This window comes from Fusarium fujikuroi, chromosome FFUJ_chr03 (assembly GCF_900079805.1).
Source record: "Fusarium fujikuroi IMI 58289 draft genome, chromosome FFUJ_chr03".
NCBI lineage: Eukaryota > Fungi > Ascomycota > Sordariomycetes > Hypocreales > Nectriaceae > Fusarium > Fusarium fujikuroi.
The window spans coordinates 1,264,415-1,284,185 of record NC_036624.1 but is presented as its reverse complement, the minus strand read 5'-3'; the positions used below and the strand labels follow the sequence as shown (position 1 = coordinate 1,284,185).

The 19,771-nt window shown below is 47.5% G+C and overlaps 5 protein-coding genes, besides 2 other annotated features; 3 read left to right on the top strand and 2 right to left on the bottom strand.

The window, feature by feature from the left end:
- Window positions 1-205: 205 nt before the first annotated feature.
- FFUJ_02532 (uncharacterized protein) lies at window positions 206-415 on the bottom strand (the record flags this gene model as incomplete). Its single annotated transcript, XM_023574275.1, has 1 exon — window positions 206-415. One exon carries the CDS (start codon window positions 413-415, stop codon window positions 206-208), a length of 210 nt encoding a protein of 69 aa, XP_023427658.1.
- Window positions 416-6,041: 5,626 nt separating this feature from the next.
- On the top strand, window positions 6,042-7,214 carry FFUJ_02531 (uncharacterized protein; the record flags this gene model as incomplete). The annotated part of the gene is made up of 1 exon (XM_023574274.1): window positions 6,042-7,214. One exon carries the CDS (start codon window positions 6,042-6,044, stop codon window positions 7,212-7,214), a length of 1,173 nt encoding a protein of 390 aa, XP_023427657.1.
- A 530-nt stretch (window positions 7,215-7,744) lies between these two features.
- Window positions 7,745-8,807, top strand: FFUJ_02530 (related to enoyl-CoA hydratase/isomerase; the record flags this gene model as incomplete). XM_023574272.1 has 3 exons in its annotated part: window positions 7,745-7,847; window positions 7,897-8,279; window positions 8,349-8,807. 3 exons carry the CDS (start codon window positions 7,745-7,747, stop codon window positions 8,805-8,807), a joined length of 945 nt encoding a protein of 314 aa, XP_023427656.1.
- A 544-nt stretch (window positions 8,808-9,351) lies between these two features.
- Window positions 9,352-12,652, top strand: FFUJ_02529 (uncharacterized protein; the record flags this gene model as incomplete). XM_023574271.1 has 6 exons in its annotated part: window positions 9,352-10,026; window positions 10,146-10,349; window positions 10,394-10,969; window positions 11,014-11,551; window positions 11,652-12,509; window positions 12,564-12,652. The coding sequence occupies 6 exons, from the start codon at window positions 9,352-9,354 to the stop codon at window positions 12,650-12,652; spliced, it is 2,940 nt and encodes a 979-aa protein (XP_023427655.1).
- Window positions 12,653-12,871: 219 nt separating this feature from the next.
- Window positions 12,872-12,945, top strand: a tRNA (tRNA-Val).
- Window positions 12,946-13,054: 109 nt separating this feature from the next.
- Window positions 13,055-13,145, bottom strand: a tRNA (tRNA-Arg).
- Window positions 13,146-13,416: 271 nt separating this feature from the next.
- Window positions 13,417-18,555, bottom strand: FFUJ_02528 (related to small s protein; the record flags this gene model as incomplete). XM_023574270.1 has 5 exons in its annotated part: window positions 13,417-13,908; window positions 14,020-14,493; window positions 14,547-16,000; window positions 16,062-18,433; window positions 18,482-18,555. 5 exons carry the CDS (start codon window positions 18,553-18,555, stop codon window positions 13,417-13,419), a joined length of 4,866 nt encoding a protein of 1,621 aa, XP_023427654.1.
- Window positions 18,556-19,771: the final 1,216 nt, after the last annotated feature.

The following is a 19,771-nucleotide window of genomic DNA, read 5'->3' as shown; positions in this document are numbered from 1 at the left end:
CCAGTACGCCATAGATAATGTGTTGTTATTTCGTGAGACAAGGGTGAGGATGGGGCCTGGCTTAGAAGAGGCTGGGGGCAGCTTCGCCACCATTGACGTCGCGATTGATGTCACGCCCCAACAGCCAAGGCAGAACGACAAAAATGTGAGAAGTAGAACTCATGATGGAAGTGGAGCTCTAGAATTGTCGTGTTCTCGTCATAATTCATGAGTAGTTGGGGCTTGTGTGGCCGTTTGTCATGCCAGACGAACGGGCGCGCTGAGCAGTAGCGTTGGTTGGGGGTGGGCTAGCACCGGAAGCCTCCATCTGACGCTTTGTGTGGTCGTGCATGAAGCGAGAATAGCTTGAGAGGTTTGTAGGAGGAGGGGGAGACATAGACATGGAGACGGAGCCGTAGTCTGATCGAGCGGGCATTATGAAGGTGTTTTGTGGTGTTTGTGTGAGTGTAATGAGTTATGAATTGTCGACTGAAGCAAGTGAGTCGAATTGAGAAATTGAATAGGCTGGTGGTAAACGCCGGCTTGAAAGGGGAGAGTTTATGAATGAGGCTGAAGAGTAGCTGAAGTTGTTGTGATTGTTTGTTGTGTTGATTGATGATAAGAAGCAAGATCGAGAGGAGAGGGATGTCAGGGTCTTATTATACCACAAACTCTACAGCCCGGACTCGAATGCACATCAGCAGTGCCGAGAAGGAGAGGAGCGGAGCGGGCTGGGTACCTGCAAGCCCAAACCCAGGCCCAAGCCCAAAGTCGAAGCCCACCAGACCTGAAGCCTCCACCCCCAGGTCCCTTGAAAATGCAGTCACAGTGGATTCGTCTTGTGTAATGGGGTGTGGCATCCGATGTTAGCGCGTGTAAGTGGGTGTGTGGTGGTGTGAGTGGCACCGTGGCCCATCATCATCATGGATGGACCCTTCTTTTTCCCTCTCTGTGTCTGTCTCTCTCTCACACACACTTCATAGTTCGGATGTCATACCCGTCCCTAGGAAAGCCAAAAGGCTTGAGACCTTTGGTGAGGTTGCGATAATAACGAATCTCAGTTTCTACAAAAGCGGCAAATCTTGATGAATTGTCATCAACTATCCCACGTTTGTCCAAGTATTTTGTCACTCAGGTCAAGGTCTCAAATACTCATTTACATCTTCCAACGGTGATACCATCAACTTGACCTCTCCTCTCTTCTCAAAGCGGGAAATATCCCCAGAGCACAATAGAAAAGAGGGGCTCAACAGTCCGCTCAGGCCAATGTAATGCCATCATGAGCGACTGATCGTCAAAGATAGACGTCCTCTAGCGTATGTCAATGGCGTAGCTTGATGACTCCCTACTGGGAACTCACTGTAAGCTTCGGAGAGATCGTCGGCTTATCCCTGCACCCTGACGAAGTCTCCTCTGATTTGCTAAAGTGCATGGTTCAGGGTCCTGTCCCCATCGCCACTTTGTCCATTCAGAGCTTCCGAGAGGTGAGGCTACGTGCAGGAATGAGATAATTTACAGTACGACCGTTACTGTATTCCACTCCGCTCTTTGTTGATCAGCAAATCCCTGCACCACTGCAAAGAGCTTAACTCACATCAATCGCGAGTTGCATGGGGTACATACAGCGCAAATACAGAAAGACCCTGCTGATCCGGTCCCGGCACTGAAGTCATCTCGTGCATCATTGCTCGACTATGGTGGTGGGTGATTGGAAGTCATGTCTCGAAGCTCAAGCCAAAAGACGGGGCAATGATGCATGCGGAGGCATCATGGCCTGAGAAACATGTGTTCTTACGACAAATAACACCTCTTACAAAGACGCAATGCGAAGTGGAAGCCTATACCATCGAGGAAACAACTGCGCCCGCCTGTTACCCAAAAGTTCGCTGAATGATTGTTCAGCTCCGAGACCATGAGACCACGCCAGGGACCACGAGCTTCATAGAGCGGGTCACGCGGCTGTTTGAAAGCAGCAACGGTTCGCCCAGGTCCCAGACTCTTTTCCCAAGACAAGGACCCTTAAGAGCCAAATTGCAGGGATCATCATCACTACAGCTCTCGGGCTGGCATTCTTCCGACTCTGGTGCCGCTCTCTAGTGAGTTAGTCCCAGGGATCAGAGCGGGATTTCTCCAAATTGGCAAAAGCCTCAAGCAAAGTGCCTAAGATCTCGAGGTCGGCAAGCACTGGCGTATATCGAGAGCCACAAGTTTCAGATTTCATTGGGTCTCATGGCAGAAGATAATCTTTGAGGCTCAAACATGTAGCATCAACGTGGGGAGAGCTCGATATGCTCTCGGGAGGCGCACATCACTGGATCCATTCTGAGTGAGGGAATTTAGACTGGAGGGGAAATCGGCCCCAATGCTATGGGAAATCTGCGACAATCCCATGGCCAAAAACCCAATTTCCCTCTTGGCGGCTGATTTCCCCATACCCGGTTGATCACGCACTGAAAATCTTAGAAAAGCCTTGTTCTGTTGATGACCAGCAGATGTGACTCTACACCTAAACAAAGTTTTGAAGCGAGGCTATTCCCACTTTCCCCGATCTTATCTCGGTGCAAATCACACCGAAACTTATGAGCTATGATTGCACATGAAAAGACCCTGAATCCTCCTCAAGAGGTTGCAAAACACGCCCCGGTATGAATCATCTGTTGACGTCGGCAGTGAATAGGGGTGCAACCCCTTGTGCATTCTAGCACTCTCCTTCACCCGCCACAGAAACGGACTAAGTCGTGTAGAAAAGGAGAGAAATCTGCTATTACGGCGGATTGTCACCACAGTATCAAGTCAACATGGCGGGCATTTCAAAACTGTGTGCTGTGCCGCTCAACCAGTGAAGAAAGGGGAAATTGTAGTCGAGAGTCGAGTGGGCCAATGACGGCATGCATGGACCTCTGCTGTGAAACAGGTGCGCCAATGAGGTCACTCAGCCGCCACGCTAAAGAGTCGCTTGCTGATGTCACCTCTTACAGGGATCTTTTCGTTTTCTCCGCAACAGGAAAAGGAAAAACGGAAAACGGAGACTCCCAGGATTGATTGATTTGAGGCTTTTGAGAGGAAGATGCAGAATTCTGCCGCACACCGTCATATCTCGCCTCAGCACCGTTTCGCCTCTGTTATACGCTGCACGTCCAGGGAGCACCAGCGTCATGAACAGACCAGAGCGGCGGGCTGCAGAGACTATCCTTAACCCACAAGGCTAGAGATATCACCGACATTCCAGGCCATTTGCGTCATTGGCCAACCAGGGACTGCCAAACGAAAAGGCTGCATTCGACGTCAATCTTCTTGTTGGTTCCTTGCCTGAAGCCTTCTTCAGCTTGTCCCAGACGTCAAAACTCTCTTAGAGCCTCACTTTATGCCCCACAAGCTTGTGCTGCCAAACGGCTTCTTGGCCTTGCTTTTGGACCAAACAGAAGCCTCTGATCTCGAGGTCTGGACAGCACTCTCCAAATCTCAGCCCTTCGGACCCCTTACAGCAGAGTAGATACTCAGAAGGGCAACTCCTAATGCTGTCGCCTCTGATCAGCCGACGCGACACGTGATGACGACACTGCATTTCCAACTCTGTTTGTCAATACGAAAATCATCAATGCCACCTACGAAAGAACCTCTGTCACTTCAAGAGATTCTTTCGTCGTTCTAAACCCTGGCCCATCGATGTTTTCCTAACTTGAATGGGTCCCCTAACCCTCGTCTAGAACCCGCACCGCATCCTTGCCTGTGATGTTTGTTTTGACGTCGTCTGAAAAGATGACATAAGGGTGTTTTGTGATGCAAGATGGTTCCGCTCTAGGTTGGTGACCTGAGATGGCCCCTGATGAAACAATCTGGAATACTCAATTGCAAGTTTCAATGTTAGCTCGCTGGCCTCATCAATTCCTCGAGCTATCAACTTCATGTGTTCGGACTGTGTGCATGGCATTAGCCATAAAAATCGCGAAGGGAAGTCATTCACGTGAGATTGTTGGTCACCAAGGTTGAGAGTTCCCTCCATTCCTCTATCAATCCTTCCCACCTCCTCAATAAGGAAGAGTCAACTACGCAATCTCAACAAACAATAATTCGATATCACTTCTGCCTGTCAATTCTCACTTCGCAAGTTGCTTACGATCCCTGGTCAAAGCGACGGTGGAGTGGTTGCCTTGCGGCGAAGTTTTGCATCATATTACAGCGCCTCTCGGGGTATGACGTTTGAGCCGCACTCACCACCCCTGGGGTTTTTTCTTCCCGACAAAGCTTTAGTATCCCATGTCGACCACTTCATGACGGTAGAAAGACAAGGGATATGTCACCGTGGTCTCGACTCGGTTACTTTTGAGAGGTGATCTCAGCTGGCATTACGTTGAGGGTTACCCATGCTAGCCATGCAACCTGTGACGGGTCACATCGAACAGAACCAGCAGCCCATCGTCACCATACACGGCCGCTGTACAAGATCTCGATAACATTATCTCCATTTGGATATTTGTTTTCGGGCCGCCTTACTAGGTTGGTGATGCTGTAGGGTATAACAAGTCAGCGTGTAGCATCGAGATCAAGTACCATAACGGCTGTTGTCATAGGGGATATTATAACGAAAACCATCTCGATGAAAAGTTGTGGCTAACTTCTCGGCATCTTCATTATACCCACAGTGACTGGTAATACTCTACTTACAAATCGTCAACAGCTCCTCATCGGCGTCAGGCCAAGAGAGGAAATGACGACAATTGAAATTGACGAGTGAGGAGATCACGATCATGACGTGCAATTTTATTCGGCGATCTTATCAGGCTTGATAGCTTCATGAAGAAGTATTGCTCCCCTTGGCTCGACTGATCATCCATTACATTATAATATGTTTCGTATCTCTAACTTGATGTTCGCTTAGAGTCCACGAAGATTGGTCAAGTTTGCTGGCCCAAGGGGAACTAAAGCCATGATACGAGAAGAGTCATGCACTGTTTATCTTAGTTATATTACTTAACAACAGGCTGTAGTTCCAAAGTAGATGTTGCGTGTCTATCGCGGTGATGCTGTTGATAGGTGATATTTTGAGGTGATACCAAGATGGTGAACCTTGCTCACCTAACCTAGAGCGTATTTTCACATCTGAGATTCAGACACTGGGTTACCAGTAATCCAGTAATTACTAGGGTTATAGAGTATATCTCCCTATTGGGAAATCAGTCTAGTCAATATGATATCCAGCATTGAACCACGACTTGTTCTGTCGTTGTTATTCGTCTGTTGATTTAAAGTAGTTGGCATGAGGTGGGCCACGAAGCCAAGTTTCCCTGTTCAGCGGCCAGGGTCCTCGGCTCACACCTTCATTGGCTATGCACCAGCTGTCAACCGGTTCCAACTTAGCATGCAGGGTCTAACATTAGTAGATCTGATTGATGAGGCACTCTTATTCTCTGTATTTGCCAAGGTTTTGTGAAGGTTCTGGCGCTCTATACACGTTTCAATGGCCAATTACTCTTACGTGAAATAATAGGATCTAGGCCTAATAGGTATGACATTCCCAGCTTTAAAGCGACACATGTAAATTACCTGATTTTCGTAATAATTAAAATTCAATATTTTCGGCGTCTTGATAGAACCCGTCGCCGAGTTATCTAATCCACTGACAAAGCCCAAGCCACAGCGCATTTTAAGCCTCCGGACCCCCCGGCGGCAGAGGGGAGGACCAGCGTTAAGCAATACAATTGGTCAGTGATCTCTAATTGTGGACCTGTTGACCATTCCGTACCAGCTCTGCAGCATCTGCCGCGCGCGCGGCATTTGGTCTTTCTAATCTAAACAGGGGCAGAAATGCAATGCCATTTCAACCTGGTTGCTTTTCCACACGGGGCTTGTGCGCGCGGTAACTGGTAATTGTTGGTTTCTAATCCGCTGAGAAAGCAAGGGATGGAGGGCAGTTGGTTTGAATTCTGTATATAGGTAGAGAGTTACGGCCTGTTCTGAATCAGGCATCTTCACTCACATTACGACTACGTCTAAGCAGTACTGCAATTGCATCTTTAAGCAAAGAACCAATACCTCGACAACAACAACTCAATCCCACCACAATGGCTGACGTCAAGACCATCGTGGTCCTCGGTGCTGGCCCTGCCGCCCTTCCCGTGATCCGCCAAACAATGGTCAACCAAGTCATGAAGCGCAAAGATCTCAAGATGGTCGTCGTTTCACCCAATACTCACTTCCACTGGCCTGTCGCCATGCCTCGTGTCGTTGTCCCCGGCCAAATCTCTGACGACAAGGTCATCATCCCCTTGGAACCTACATTCAGTACCTACCCTACCGACAAGTTTGAGTGGATTCAGGGCAAGGCTATTTCTCTTGACACTACCTCCAGCCTTGTCAGTGTCGAGCTTAACAGCAGTGCTACTGTTCGTGAGGTCAACTACCACACTCTGATTATTGCGACTGGCTCGAGAACGAGGGATGGTCTGATCTGGAAGGACATCGGATCTACTGAGGCTACCAAGGCGAAGCTGCACGAGATCCAAGATCAGATCAGCAAGGCCAAGACTATTGTTGTTTCTGGTGGTGGTCTCACTGGCTCCGAGACTGCCGGTGAACTTGGTTTTGAGTACTCCCAGCACGGAACTAAGGAGGTCATCTTCATCTACTCTGACGATCTCCCTCTTGCACCCCCCGCGACAGATGGAGTTCGCAAGCAGACTCTCAAGGAGCTCAAGAAGCTCAAGGTCAAGACCATGCCCAAGACAACTGTCATCAGCGCAACACCTTCAGGATCAGATACCATTTTGGAGGTGCGCTCTGCCGACGGAACGACCAAGAAGATCACCGCAAATGCTTACCTACCTGCTACTGGCATTATCCCCAATACCGAATTCGTTCCCAAAAACCTTCTCGACAGCAACGGCTACGTCAAACAGACAACCCATCTTAAAGTTGAGGGCCAGAAGAACATCTTCGTCATCGGAGACGCTGGAAACCTCGAGAACTCACAGCTCGGCATGGCAGACAAACAGGCACAGCACCTTTTCAAGAATCTTCCCGCTCACCTCGATGGCGGCGAAATTCCCGAGTATACTCCTGCCAACAAGCCAATGTTTGCTGTGACCCTTGGCCGAAGCCGAGCGACTGGCCAGATGGGTACCATGAAGCTGTTTAGCATCATGATCTGGTGGGTCAAGGGACGATATCTGGGTACTGATTATGCTGATGGTTGGGCGGCTGGGAAGAGGACGATGATGACGGTTTTTGAGAAATAGGGTTGCTACTTGAGATGCTGAGATATCCTGGTATTTGTTTAGTGTTGAGATTCCCCTGTGTTTTATCATTCTATAGATTTCATATATAATCACTAATCACTGAAACAAAATGTACCTCATATATGGATTGCCAGTGATGAAGCCTTTATTCAGTCAACAATCACTGAGCCTCAAAGTATTGTCTATTGGGTACTGTTCTTCATGGAGCAAGGTATAACAGACCTGTATTCAAATATACCTCGTTTCTGGATCCCCAAGTGTAGATACTATTTAGCGATGTGCAACGGAATATGTCATTTTCAGTGAGTGGTCATGTACAGACAGGGGACCAATGCAACCATCTTCGGCTCAAACTGACCCGTCAGACAATTCGTCAGCAGCAACAACGTCTGAACCTCACTCAATGCTTCATCGTCTCATTTGACAGAACGCTCCATCATCCTTACAGACACGGCTCCAATATCAACCAATTGAACTAAACACATTTTTTTAGTCCCGGCATTCGTTTCGATTGCCGCTCATTATTCAAGATGTCGTTCCTGTTGAATATGATCTATGGCAAATTCACCACAATACCACCGCAAAAGGAAGATTGCACAGGCAAAGTAGTCATCATCACTGGGGGAAACGGCGGTAAATAAATACTCCCTTCTTTCATTGCCTTCGTCTGACCATTTCCAAGGCATTGCTCTCGAGGCAGCGCGACACTTTACCCAATTGAACGCTGCCAGAGTAATCCTCGCATGTCGCGGTCTTGAGAAGGGTGAACACGCAAAGAAAGATATTGAAGAGACAACTGGAAAGCATAACGTCGTCGAGGTTTGGCACCTAGATCTCGCATTGCATGATAGTGTTCGCGAGTTTGCAGATCGTGTCAATAAGTTGGACCGAGTAGATGTCTTGATCAACAATGCAGGTCTTCTTGTCTTTAAGCGTGAGCTTATCGAGGGTCATGAGTCCATGCTGAGCATTAATGTAATCTCGACGGCTCTACTTACACTCCTTGTTCTCCCTGTTTTAAGGCAAACGTCGACCAGGTTTAACACTATCCCACATATTGTTATTGTATCTTCTGATGCTGCATTTGAGGCGAGTCCTATGCGAACGACCACGAATCTATACTGACTATACTAGTGTCGCCTTCCCGTACAAGAGACAAATATCATCAAAGCTCTTGATGAGCAGCCAAGTGTCCTTGAACACTACAACAAGACGAAGCTCGTTCAACTCATATTCATGACCCAACTCGCCAAAGCTATTGAAGTGTCTGGAAAAGGCCATATCATCGTCAATGGCGTGCATCCTGGCTTCTGCTGCACACCACTCTTCGATAACACGCCCTGGCCATTCAATCTTATATTTAAAGGGCTTCTTGCACTTTTTGGACGAGCTCCGGAGGTGGGATCCCGTGCTCTACTGGCTGGAGCGTTTGCAGATGAAAGCTTGAACGGAAAGTTTATGTCTAACGGCACTTTTCATGAACTGCCCAGGATTATGCAGGGGGATGAAGGAGAGAAGATGTGTAGAAAGGTCTGGGAGGAGTTGAGTGGGGTTTTGGAGGGGATTGAGCCCGGGGTAACAAATAAAATCTAGGATCAGAATTGATTGTCTGCTGGAGGGAGACTGGACAGCTCAATATGTGGTATATGAACTACGGATGGTTCCATCAATGTGCATTCACCTTTCAATGACTTTCAGTCTTCTAGGCCGCGGTACTTATAGGCAAGGTAGTCAGCAGTAATAGCATAATATGAATGACCTGTTAATACTTAATTTCCATCGTTTTGGTTGGTTATGGCGATTGGATTTGTCCAAGTTGATAGACCTGTCAGTCTTATTCAACGCGGAACAAATCCGCGCCACAGTGAGTCCCACCGAAGTCAACACCAAGACCATCAACTCCGCGACAGCTCAAGCTCTACATCCACCAAAGTTTATGCGCCGACGCTGGGAGAGTCAATCTCCGCCACTATAATATATTCAACTTGGAATTTCTTGGTATATTGATGCCCAATTGAATAGACGGGCGTACTTCCTGAAGGTTCACCTTATGGACGCGATCCAAAACTCCTTTGTTCATCGATCCATCTCGCGACCAACCGTTTAATCATCGATTCGAACATCCATTCCCTTCGCCATGGACTCTCGCGCAGCAGCCGCAGAAGCGATGCGCTCGGCCATAGAATATTGGTCCCAGTTTGTCGCACGCTCTATCTCCCAACGTCTCGATACAGAGAAATTCGAGAATTACGTTCGACTCGTCCATGATCAACATCCTCTCCCTCCCGCCCTTGTCGCTGATTTCTTCCTTCGCCCTCAACCATCAAACGATAATAGCCTCGACCCTCGAATCCCTCCATATTTGCAAGTGCTCACAAGACTCGGCTATGTCGATGCGCCGTCAATACTAAAAGCGCTGTACAAATACTCGTCTCTACATGCGTACGCACAACAACCGAACGCCCATGAGGGCAGGGAAAACGAAAAGGAGAACGGAAAAAGCGATGATAAAGAGAAGGATGAAAATCAACAGAAGATTACTCGATGGAAGAGCTCTTACTGGGCTGAAGAGGTACTTTTCTACGGAATTACCAAGTCCGTAGTAGAAGGCAAAGCCATACGAGATTCAAAAACGGCATTGGACATGACAAGGATTATTTCCAAATTGATGGTCCTTTTCACGACTGCCTTTGCGGCCGATATGATTGAGCAATTGCACACAGCCCAGGTACGAGATGAGATGGAGTCGTCGAGGGCAGCTCTGGTCGCACTCCTGCTACGGATGTGCGAGAATGACATCCTTGTTGGAGCCGTGAGCAAACCAATTGCCAAAGGTAATACAATTCCTATCATACTGCGCCCATACTGACTAGGCCAGACGTCCGGAAAGAAATGTCTGCTGGCTTGGCAAGCTTTGTGCCAACGTTACAGCTCGTGCCGCAAATAACAGACAAGCTCGAGCAATTTCGAACGGAGATCCTTGCCTGCTCTGATCCCGCCGATAAGAAGAAGCAAGCTACTAATGCTGCTATGGACGAGCTTCTTGATTCAGCCGTTGGCCTGGACAATTTTGTTGTGGCAGATATCCCCGTCAGCAACACTCGAGCAGGATTGTACATCTACCTGAACGCTGCAGTAAGTTCGATGTCCCTCGGTGAATGACTATGCTAATTTGCTAGCTTATTGCACGCCCCCTTTTGGACGATCATGCTTTGTTTTCGTACATGAGCAACAAGTATCAAGGAGATATCCAATCGAGTGCCATCGACCTGATTCTCGCATCTTTCGATATCTTGGCCAACGCGGTTTTCCGCAATGAGGGACAGAAAGACGCCCACCTTCTGAGATCATTCTTGATCAATAAAATTCCTATACTTCTCTATCAGCTGTTGCCTCCTGGCTTCCCAGGCACATCGGCTGAATTCTGTATCACGGAGGCACTAAGCCACGTAGACACAAGCCTGTTTCCTACAGCATCACTCATGTTTGACGAGTCTCGAAACAACAACCCTTATACTGAAAGTATCAGAGAAGAGTTTTGCGCCGCGTGTGTGCTGCATGGCCTCGTGCAAAGAGAGCACGTGGAGAGGATTTTGGGAGAAATATCCCTTTCCTATGAACCATCTTTACAGAAGCATTCCAAAGACAAGCTTGTGCAAGACTGTTTGTCTGATACGGAAAAGATTCAGGGGCTTGTTCGGGAACTCGACAAGATGGACGGCAACGTCGGTGCAGTTTGTCAGGCACTTGTTGAGGTAAGTGACTTCATTCGTCGCCTATTTACTTCTAACAAACATAGGTGCTACGGCAATCATGCCACAATAAGGAAACAATGTCGTTGAAAGTACTATGCAGTCAACTGGCTGCAAAGCCACAGTCTTTAGACGTCATTCTTCTGTTTGAGAAGCTGCCGAATATTCTTGAACCTTTGTGTCAACTTCTTGATAACTGGCGTTATGAAGATGACCAAGAAGAGTATCAACCCGTGTACGAGGAGTTTGGTGCCGTTCTACTGCTTGTGTTGGCCTTCACCTATCGATATAACCTAAACGCAGTGGACATTGGTATCGCCAGCCCTGACTCTTGGGTTGCTAAGATTATTGGCAGGGGACACATTGGACGACAATGCAATGAGCTTACTCAAAGGGAGAACGACCACCTCAACGGCTGGATTCATGGACTTTTCGATACTGAGGCAGGTGGTCTGGGTGATGAGTTGATGTCATCTTGCCCCCCGCAAGAGTTTTATCTTGTTGTGGCGCCTCTATTTCAGAGCATTGTCGTTGCATACACGCATGGCTATCTCAACGACGAAAGCCTCAAGGGAGGCATCGAATGTGAGTACCATTGCCAATCAGGTGATCCATGCTGACGAAACAGACCTGGTGGATACCTTCTTATTGCCATCTCTTGTCCCGGCGATTCGATTCCTGGCAGACTATCTCTGGATAGACCAAAAAGAACAAAAGTCCATCATCAAGATCCTGCAACTCATTCTCCTCCCAAGCTCCATCTCGGGAGAAGCAAGCACAATGCTTTCATCCGTCAAAAACCTCATTGCAAAGCCTTTGGAGCATGCCTTACGAACATACCAACGTCGAGATCCCCAGAATCAAGACATTGAACCTCTTTTGCGAACTCTCAGGGATAGTATCCCCTTGTCACGCCGGACCGGAGGAACCGACCTCAATGAGCTCGAGTCTTGGACCGTTACACCTCCTACTGGCCTATCTAGTGCCATTAAACTTACCACTCAAGGTCTTGTCCACTGGAGCATGCATCCTGCTATGAACAGTATGCCGACTTCTTATACCCATCGACAAATCTTGGCTGCTCTGAAGATAATGGGCCCCAAGCGAGTATTGCACGTCATCTTGGAGGAGATTCGACAACACACAGAGACTGGAAGTGCCAGTATTGTCTACGACGTGGCTATCTCATTGATCTGTGCACCTGACGCTGCGAAAGATGCCCCCGCAGTTGTCGATGCAAACGGAAACATGCTTCCATCGGTCCAGCGGCAGCGTAGTCTCCGTGATCTTCTCAAAGTTGAGGCTGAAGGCTGTAGAAAACTCCAGAAGAAAGACCCAGCACTCGCTGAGATCGTTGTACGTCTACATCGCCGTGTAGAAGCACAGATGATCATCCCCCAGCCTCCAGGAATGCTTCAGACCGCAGAGATGTCTCTCAACCTCGATGGTGACACCGCTGCACTTGGAGATGCCATGGCTGCTGCGGCTTCAGGTGTTCAGGACAATATGTCTGTTGATAACTTGACTCTTGATGTCAGTATGGGTGGTGTACCATCTGATCTGGGACTCGGATCTGCCAATGACGGAGGGAGCTTGGATCCTTCAGGGGATGCTGCCATGTTTGAAGGATTCGATACTCAAGACATGGATAACTTTGATTGGGATGACATTGGTAACGCGTTTTAGTGAGACGAGAGGCGTCTGATATCATGGGCAGGCGTACGACACGGGTATGAATAGACTTATGTTTGAACCTTCAACACTAGCTCAGTGACTGTTTTACCAGGTGCACAAAGTGGTCGGTCTGTCTATTTTCTGAACAGGTAGCTCGCGGCTCCGGGAACTTGGAGCTCAATAGCGAGGCCCCAACCAGCAATCCTCAAGAGATTCGTCTCATTGATCACAGGTTCCGTGGTCTAGTTGGTTATGGCATCTCGTTAACACCGAGAAGGTCCCCGGTTCGATCCCGGGCGGAACCACATTTTTGCTTGTTCTATCTCTTATTTTACGTGAAGCAGAAAAAGAGACAATAGCTCTTCTATACAGGAAGAGAGAAGTGCAAAAAGAAAGTGGATCAGCTGTGTCAATCGACCACGCCAGGAGTCGAACCTGGAATCTCTAGAGGGATCAGTTGCTGAAAGACCGAAATCTAGCGCCTTAGCCATTAGGCCACGCGGCCTGATCTTGTTGATATTTGAGTCGGTTCTGTTATGATTCTCATTGTCCACCCAAAGGGGAGTATACAGGAAAAGGCCAATATCGCAGTAGATACTGTTCGGACATAACTAGAGAATAGGCACAGATGACTCTCTTTTCTTCAGTTCTGTTTAAAATTCGGTTTCTCTATATTCTGTGAGTCTCTGACATAAATTAGCTCTACCATTATCAGTTATGTCTTCATATGTATGTATATATTCAGCATAGATCCTCAGATTCACTCGCCCATAGCACTATGACTCGCCACGAAATTGCTTCATAATTCCCGTAGCACTCCAAAACATGGAAATCATTGCCAAAACAATAGTCATGGGAACAGATGCGCTTTGTATGTCATCGGGATGTCTACTCATCCACCATCCCCACAATACAAAAGGAGGAATGAGAATAAGCAAGTGATATATAATAACATGAAAGCACGAGATGCAATGTCGGGCTTCGAGACCCCAGATGGGGATATCAATCGTTCCAGGTGAAAGTGGCGTCTTTTTCTTTGGAATTCTCTTTATGTAAGTCGTTTCTTCAAACTCGTAGCAGTCGTGAAAAGGAGAGAGGTTTCGGCATTTACCGCCAGTGCAGCTGTTGAATGCAGCTTCAAAGATATGTGGATGAACAGGTGGTATTGATGCTTGAGGAGGCTTTGGTGCATAATCGTAGTCTAAGTCGCTAGCCTTTGGCAGATCTTGACCACATGCGACAACAATGTTGCGGGTAATGCTCTCGAACTAATGAATTATCAATGAATATTACCAGAACGGAGGGCCGATAGGTGTTGCAAGATCAATTTGAGGCATTCGACATATGGGAGTGAAAACCTCCTAGTGAAATGCACTCACCTTAACGAAATTGCAGTGACTGAGCTGCCAGAAAGAGAACCAAGCTCTCCATCGGCCTCGCGTTTTTAAATACTCGGCCTTCAACTGTGTGAAAACGTTGCTATCTGGTTGATGGACCGGGATTGGGATCACATGTAGCGTCTTAAGCCCCATGGGTACTCCAAACAAGATCCTCAGATCATGAATAGCCACAGGCGGGATGTTGTTCTGCTCTGTAGTAGTCGCCCCCTGCTGGATTCGGTTGTTGCCCCCCACACCAGGCGGTTGTTGACTACCTTGGGATACTGGCGTCGAGACAGGTAAAAGGGCTCCGGAGTTCCATTTGAACCACGCTGTGAACCCTTGGAAGATATTTCGCCTGGTATGGGCGACTTTGTGATGGTCCTCAGCGAACGCGGTATGGTTCTTGGTCATTCTCTCAATGACTTGTGCTTGAGAGGGAGTAATGTCTATCGAAAGCGGCTTGCCGCAATGCTATTCCTGGTCAGGTGGTTACATAGGAAGTCTTGCAGCTTGTGGTAACTCACACAGGCCCAGTTCATTCGTACGTAGCCCCTTGGCAAAGGTACTTCTGGCGGTTTGAGTGGCCACCAATCCCAGGGGCTGCCGGTCGCCTTTTCCGCAGCAAGCTTGATTTGATCAGAAATTGAGACTTCAGCCGGGGTGTCGATCATTTCAATGGTATCCCAAGCAGCTAATTGCATGACCTGTCTGAGAGTATCAGGTAACAAAGAGAGTCCAAGGTGCCCCAAGAACGCCCGGAAAGGAGGACCCTTCAGGAGGAATTCTTCTGCGATTTGAACTGCTTGGAAATCTCCGGAATCGCTTTCTATTTCATCGTACACGTCGTCATTATCTTCTGTAAGTTTGGTGTCACTAGTCTCATCTGCTGGCTGCTGAGGCTTCTCATCTGGTCTCGCAGACAGTTCCGTTTTCAATATCCAGTTGTTGAGATAAGCTCGATCCTTCCGGAAACTTGGCCTGATTTCTTCGTCTTCTTCATTGCTATTCCTTGGAGTTGATGTTGCTAACCCGCCATCGACAGCTCTTTTTGAGATTCTAGTCCTTGAACGTCGCCCTTTAAGCATTCGAGTCGTCAGAACCTGGGTTTCGATGTTCTTTTCCGTGTATTCTCTGAGTTTCAGGTACAAATGCTTCAGTGATCTCCGCACATTGCGCTCGAGCCTTTCCTTTGGCATGAGTTCTGAGGATATATCAATGATAAAACGGAGATCCGGATGCCGGGAAAGCAAATCACCAATTTGACGCTCAGCGGCGATGATAACTGGAGTTCGCGCAATGCTGCTGTTGTGTGACTGGATGTCTTCTTCGATTGACTGAATCGAGCCAACTTCGTCCATTATGGCATCCACCTCTGCTCTCGTACTATTGCACACTGCACCTTCTTTAGTAGATTCAACCTCTATACCTTCTGGAAGCTCAATTGACGTCGCAACCGTAGAATTTCGACCACTAATGCTATCTGTGTTTCTGTCCCGCGTGGCTGAGGTGATTGTTGTGAAACCTATCGTCCTAGAGTCGCTTCCGGGAATGAGCATCAGGATTTGTCTGCCAAGCTCCGGGTAGTCTGGAAGGAAGTAACTCGAAAGGTATTTTCGAGACCTTTCAGACATTTCCAGGTTATCCAGATTCTTTTCACAGACTCCTGCAAACACCCTGAATACAAAATCAGCATCAGATAGGCTAGAATCTGACACGTTAGGTAGGGCAAAATTGTCAGCACTGATTGCCCATAACGGAAAAGGAATCCATTCATATGTTTCGCCATCAGATTTGAGTTCCAGTAAAGCTCTTGAATCTGGGATATGAGGGGCCCTCTCCAACATCATACTGAAAACACGTTCGAACATTGGCATGTTCAAAAGTCGGTACCCAATGAGCCAGCATGAGAAACTTGAACCAAACTGGAACTTTCCACGTCCTCGATTTCTTGTCCAGAAGTTCAACATGATCTCCTGGCCTGGCCCCATGTTCAAGCATGAGAATGGATATATCATTTACCAGATTGATGTTTATCTTACCAAGCCTCGGGAATGAATTGCATAACGTGTCAGGAACGTGGGTATTTACAAAAGTTACCCAGGGTGTCTCCCCTGTAAGGTGAAACTTATTTGGCTTATGACCAAGAGCAAGAAGTGATTTGAATAGAGACATGTCAATAGACTCTGGGCTTAGATGCGCAGGATGAAGGTTATGTGATGCTGCACCAAGCGCAGAACAAAGAGGTGATCGGTAGTTCTGTGAATATTTGTTGTCACAATATCCTGGGTCAACCCAGAGTTTGTTCGCAATGTATCTCTGAATACCAGATTCAATCACAAGATGACGGTAAATGCCCCTTGTCATAGATATATCTGATATGTTGAATTGATTCCTCGCAGTCATGGACAACAGAGATTCTTCTATGTTGTCAAGTAGTGCCCAGGTTGTGGCAACGGTGTTTTCTTTTTGGTCGCAACGTCGTGCATATTCAAGACACTTCCTCAAGCTCTGAACAAGGTCTTCAATATCTTTCATGGGATCGTGTTCTTCTAGCTTCTTTTGGTGCAGATGCTCTTCGTATGGATGAAGCCATCGCTCATACAGCTTCTTGAGTGAGTCTGAAACTGATATTGCAGTATCGTCGCTATAACCCAAGTCTTTGACAACATCCAACCATATTTCGTGCTTGCACACGTTGCGAAAGCCTCCTCGGATGTTGACAACCTTTGTCATCCAGTAAACGTCGACTGGTTGATTGAATGTATCTTGAAAATCCGGCAAGGTACTTGCTAATTTCTTATGGAATTTCGAAAGGCTCTTCACATACGCTAGACTGACCGCTGCCGGCTCAGGCTGTAAGTCGATGAATTCGCCGCTCCTGAAAGATTTGCGCTTGAGCCAAGAAACTGACGCTTTGAAGACTGAGAGATCGGAATCGAACCCTTTCCGAACTTTGGTGAGTAAGTAGTTATGAAACTCTTCAGAATGCATCAATTCCAAAACAGCTCGATGCACGAAGGCAACTTGTCCATCGACAACTTCCAGCAGTCCTCTACATGTCTGTATGATGTCGCGATGAACCTGGTGATGCAGTTGTTTTGTTTTCTCGTCGTGGGGCGACAAAAGGTCCGTTGGTGTCACAAAAGCGTACATGTCATTGCCAAAGTCGAAGTTGTGAAAGTAGAGAATTTCGGCAGCTAGGCTTCGTTTTGCTTCGCGAGTGATTGTCAGATACTCAGCAGCTTTTCCACAAGCCTGGAAGTTCGAGGATTTTGTCACACTCTTGACTAGGCTTGGTAGGTTGTGGGGGATGTCTGCAACATTCTCTGCTCCGTTGTAGGCATCAAGCAAAAGAGACGGCTCCTCAAGGAGAAAGCGAGTTACCAAAACAGCCCAGAGGAAGTTCCCCTGTGCTTGAGCACCAAGGGACTCGACATCAAGATCCCTATAGTTCGAACGGTCCATATAGCTTTGCAGATGGCTTCCCTCCAACTGAAATGTGATATATCTGTTGATATCTCCTCGATTGGCCTCTTCCATAGATAGTTTGGCTTCGGAGGAGATATTGAGTGAATCATCAAACACAGCCAATGGTCTGCTAGAGACAATGACTTTGACATGGGGGAGAGACGATAGATCTTCTATCAGTTGACACAACTTAGCATTATCTCCCTCATATTCATCCAGCCCATCGATAAAGAAACACATGTTAACAGGAACATTGTTCTTTGTTATGGAGCTTAATATGTGTCCTAATTTGAAAGTTGCCGGCAGGGTGCTCGATGCTGAGCCAAGGCTGGACGGCGAATTCTTCAAGAGATTTGGCTTCGCACTGAGAATTCCAAATACGAGGGACCTTAGGAGTCCCTCAAACGATCTCTGGATTGGTAGACCCGTAGCATCAAAGTGGTGATTGACGATCAACAGCTCCCTATGCCCAGCCCATTTCTGCAGTAAATTTCGGGTATCCTGATGTTCGGAAACAAATTTCATCAATGTCGATTTCCCCGAGCATGGTTTTCCTGTGACCCAGAAGAGGCTGTGATCTGAAATAAGCCAGCGACGCAACAAAGATTGAACATGGATGGCATCGTCTGCTTGTTCTTGAAAGACCCAGGAGAACGTTCCCTCAAAGGCTTTCGAGATCCTACTCTGGCGAAGTGATCTCTCGCTATGGTTGAGGGCGCATAACATTGGGAGTGCCGTCTGTAAGTGGTGAAGGTTGGATAATATGCATTGCAGTCTGTCACAGATTTCTTCCCAAGCCTCTGTTCCGCAAGGAATTTGGCCGAGTTGAGCGTCAGCAAGGCCTGTAGACCGTTGGAGCTCTTCAAAAGCATTGCATCCTAGAGAAATGCCGAAGCGATTTTCAATGTCTTCCAATTGGTAATGCACATGACATAAGATGTTGCTATCGATGTTAATATGGATCAATAGAATGAACACTTGTTTGACTCACTTCGCCAAGTGGCGAGTACTTGGTCGAGTATACTCACTGATCGCGCCTTGGAGATTCCCAAAATATGGAGGCATAAACAGCTGATCAACTAACCGTAGGAACTGTCCCCCTTGCCCATTTTGAGTCTCTCTCTCTCGAGATTTGTCTCGGCAGCTTTAAGAAGAGTGCCACAGTCCCTTACACACGCTCTCGCACAATTTAGTATCGTAGTGTAGTTTTCGTCATCTGATGGGAATTTTTCCTTCTGCAAAGAAAGGAGGCCATCTTGCAGTTCCGACTGGATCGCAAGGAGTTGATCGTATATGTACCGCAAGGGGGGACTTCCTGGTGGAACTTGAGCAGCTGAAGAGATAGCTATGAGATTTCCGACGAGGCCAGAATAGCGGAAAATTATGCTTGATATATTCAGGACTGGTAAAAGACTCATTCTCGCAACGTTGTCGCTGTAAACTTGGCTGTCGAGGTGAGGTTGAAGAGTGTGAACGGGTCTTTCAGCTGGAGTTTCTAGGTACTAATCCTGTTCAGCAATTTCGGCTGTGTAAGGCGCTTTCCAATAACAACCCATGAATTTGTTTCCATGGGGAAACAGATGCCGGTAACACCTCCTGTAACTCGCCAAACACATTGCATGGCGGCAGGCGGTTTTTATGCACCTAAACCACCTGCAGCCAATACCCTGGCCAAGTGCATTCTTAAGAAATGGATAGCAGGAAATAATTCCAACAGACTTTATACAATGGCACTAGAATTGTAGCCCAATAACAATCGCAGTGACTTTGATGAAGTTGGTTAGCAACGTCAGTCCTAAGTTTAGGTTTAAAACTTATGTTGTTATCTTGTCAGAGAAGGTGTTGTCCAAGACTCAAGTTCTTTGCGTCGCAGTTTGTATACGTGTTAGACATCAAGGCAATGACCGAACTGCAAAGCTACGTAGGCACACTGGGCCACACTGACCATTCTCATCACGTCACCTACGCAACCTAGGAAATCAGCCTCGCTAGCAAGCTATGGTAAGTGTCGTCATTCTTCCAAAGCAGGCATTCTTGTCTGGCTTATTCAAGAGCCTGGGGCTGAGCAAGGAGTCGATATCAGGCGGGCGGTTAGAAATGGGGAGCTGTGGCTGTAGCTAACAGCTCCACGGCGGACCATAAAGCTCATTGTCTCAAATGTAGAGCCCTTTCCAGCTCGACTATGGGAGAGCGGACGGAGAGTCTTTTATTCTACGAGAATGAGAGACTCTCCGTCAAGTTCTTTCATAGTCGAGCCTCATGAATCAGCGATATCGGCGCT